The sequence below is a fragment of the Cupressus sempervirens genome, chromosome 6 (assembly GCF_028749045.1).
Source record: "Cupressus sempervirens isolate cs-2001-9-10 chromosome 6, ASM2874904v1, whole genome shotgun sequence".
NCBI lineage: Eukaryota > Viridiplantae > Streptophyta > Pinopsida > Cupressales > Cupressaceae > Cupressus > Cupressus sempervirens.
Genome location: NC_143123.1, coordinates 405,368,794 through 405,371,576, shown reverse-complemented (window position 1 = coordinate 405,371,576; position 2,783 = coordinate 405,368,794). Strand labels below are relative to the sequence as shown.

At 35.0% G+C, this 2,783-nt stretch overlaps 1 protein-coding gene across 1 annotated transcript; it reads right to left on the bottom strand.

Moving 5' to 3' along the window:
* Positions 1–520: 520 nt before the first annotated feature.
* On the bottom strand, positions 521–2,494 carry LOC149552777 (small heat shock protein, chloroplastic-like). The gene is made up of 2 exons (XM_089788319.1): positions 1,935–2,494; positions 521–1,162 (listed from the first exon to the last, which is right to left on the bottom strand). The coding sequence occupies exons 1-2, from the start codon at positions 2,149–2,151 to the stop codon at positions 732–734; spliced, it is 648 nt and encodes a 215-aa protein (XP_089644445.1). The 5' UTR covers positions 2,152–2,494; the 3' UTR covers positions 521–731.
* Positions 2,495–2,783: the final 289 nt, after the last annotated feature.

Sequence of the window (2,783 nt, the reverse complement as noted above, 5' to 3'; positions counted from 1 at the left end):
TTCATTTCATTTTAAGTTGAAATTTCGATACACTTCCTCTTAGGAAGAGATAAATCAAATTAACAAATTAATATTTTCCTACTTCCTCTTTGACACATTTGACACATTTATAAATCCCGTTGAAATCTCGATACACTTCCTCTTAGGAAGAGATAAATCAAATTAACAAATTAATATTTTCCTACTTCCTATTTGAGACATTTATAAATCCCAACCCATTATACAAGTATACAAGCAGCTTATACATCACACACTAATGCTTCATTCTTAAAATAAAAGTGTTAAATAGTCAAAATTTGACTTACTTTTCGAAGCATAATTTTTTAGTTAGTGTGTGATGTTTAAAGCTGGCCCCATTATAAAACAAGTGGTCGAAAAAGTTAAATATAATCTACCTATAGTATGATAACCACTGAAGTACCTTAAAAAAAAGAAAAAAAAAACATAAAAATATGACAAAAAAATACACCCACATTACATTTTCTACTGTCAAATACCGTGCTGCATAATTTCAACTCCGTTTTCCGCTCTAAATGTTGACATAAATCCTTTTATTGATCCATCTAAACCATCAAAATACACAAGTAGACTACTTATCCTGAAGCTGCATGCTCAATTGCCTTCTAAACCGCCTACGGAGAAGTGTATTTCAGCTAGACAATTTTTTACCCTCTACATCACAACGCACAAAATTACAAAGGTTTACACAAATTAACACCGAAAACCATCATTTAATCAACATTGACGGCAATGACATCCTGTTTCTTCTCATGCTCAATCTTGGGAACAAAAACCTGCAAAACCCCATTTTTCATTTCAGCTTTCACTTCATCCAGTCGCACATTTTCCGGCAAAACAATGCGAGTATTGTAGCTCCCGAAGCTTCTGGAAGACCAATTTTTCTCCTTTTCTTCATGGCTGTGCTCGCCCTTGATGACCAGTGTTCCGTCCTCAATTTCCACCTTCACATCCTCCTTACTCAGTCCCGGCATATCAAAGCGCAGCTTGTATAAATCGCCGTCTTCCGTTATATCATATGCTGACCTGAAATTCTCCAACGCCTCTCCCTCTGTGCGAGACGGAGCAAACTCATCGAACAAGCGGTTCACCGTTTCCATCATCTGATTCAGAGTTCGATTCACAGGGAAAGGATCCCACAGATCTGCAACAGATTTCAAGATTTCTTAAGAATAGTAAGACAAAAAGCATCAAAATTTTTAAAATTACAGGCAAATACAATTGCCTCAAATTTATCAGAATACGTGAAAGCGTGTTGATCGAGAAATTAGTGGAAAAGCGTCACACATTGAATATATTCCGAAAGAGCCTGAACGCGACCAAAAAAATTCAAATTAGCCTAAATTTATTATGTCTACCGCATACAGAACCCTTTATTACACAAAATAGTTGCAAAAATAGCGAAAAGATAAAGGTATTTCTATTATTACACAAAATAGTTACAACAATAGCGAAAAGATAAAGGTATTTATATCTTACCTGTAACTACTTCACAAATTCCTTCAAAATTTGAATATAAAATATTCAGGTAATACAAATATTACAGAGGGACGTTTCTATCATATCTGTAACTACTTCACAAATTTCTAAAATATTATATCCAGAGAGATGATTTTATCAGATCTGTACCTGATTCGCACAGAGAGACGATTTTATCATATCTGTTAATATTTTTGTAAATCTATACCGAATTCCTCAAAAAGATTAATATAAATTTTAATATTTAGAAAGTAAAAAAATCCTCCATGACAAACACAAATCAAAGAACATTTTGAAGTTATTTCGGTAGCTATAATTGGAGAAGAAAATTCGAAAGGTAGCATCGATTTCAACCTGTACAAAAGTGAACTACAGAGCTAAAATAAGTTAACTGAAAAATAGCAGCAAATTTGAAGATATTATCCGCGATATTTTACCTTGGTACCCCAGAGGGGTTAAATCGCTCCATCTTCGGAGCATCGGCGACCGACGTCGTCTCCTAGGCCTTTCAGCGACACTCCTGTCTTCATCCTGTGTAGCTACGGCAGATGTCGAAAAGCTTCTGCCTTGAGGAGCTAAACTTGTGACACCGCCTCTCAGACGTGTCAAGAGCGTTTGGTCTACCAGTTTTTTGGCAAGCAGTCGTCCCGCCATGGACGAGCAAAAGAAAATATTTTCTCCTGGACTGTAAAGCTGAGAAATCTTTAAGCGGCAGCTCTTGCAAACTGCAATTTCACAGAAACACGCAAATGCAGCACGAAAGGAAAGCAAAAGGGGCAAGGTATAAATTGCAGAGCAACCGCCATGGAAGGATGTCTCTAGAATGGGGCTTGTAAGATGATGGAAGGTTTGAGAAGATTCGCGAGAATTAGCCGCATGTCACGAGATGCCTCCACAGTCTTCTAGGACACACTGTAGGGGGAATTGCTGACTAAGCTCTAGAGCATTGTTTATTTTTTATATTTTTACGAGACATGTTGTGATGATTTGAAGGAGTAGGGGTTGTTTTCTTTTACCCACCTTTTATAGAACTTAATCAATGTAAAATTAAATTTAGAGAAATGAAATAATATAAATATAATATTTAGTTTGAAATGGTGGATGTAATTGTTTTTTTATTATTTTATTTAATAATGGATCATGGAATATGATGGCGGTAAAAAAAATCTTACCTAATATAGTTTAAAAGTTAAGTAAATATTGATTGTATTTGTCATTATATTTGAAATTACAACTGAATCTAAATGAATGTCTTGAATTTTGCAACTTGATTGAATTTTGTTCTA

Coding starts and splice junctions, on each gene's coding strand:
- LOC149552777 (XM_089788319.1), bottom strand. CDS start 2,151: ATGGCGGGACGACTGCTTGCCAAAAAACTGGTAGACCAAACGCTCTTG. Junction 1,163..1,934: donor AACCCCTCTGGGGTACCAAG/GTAAAATATCGC, acceptor AATCTGTTGCAG/ATCTGTGGGATCCTTTCCCT.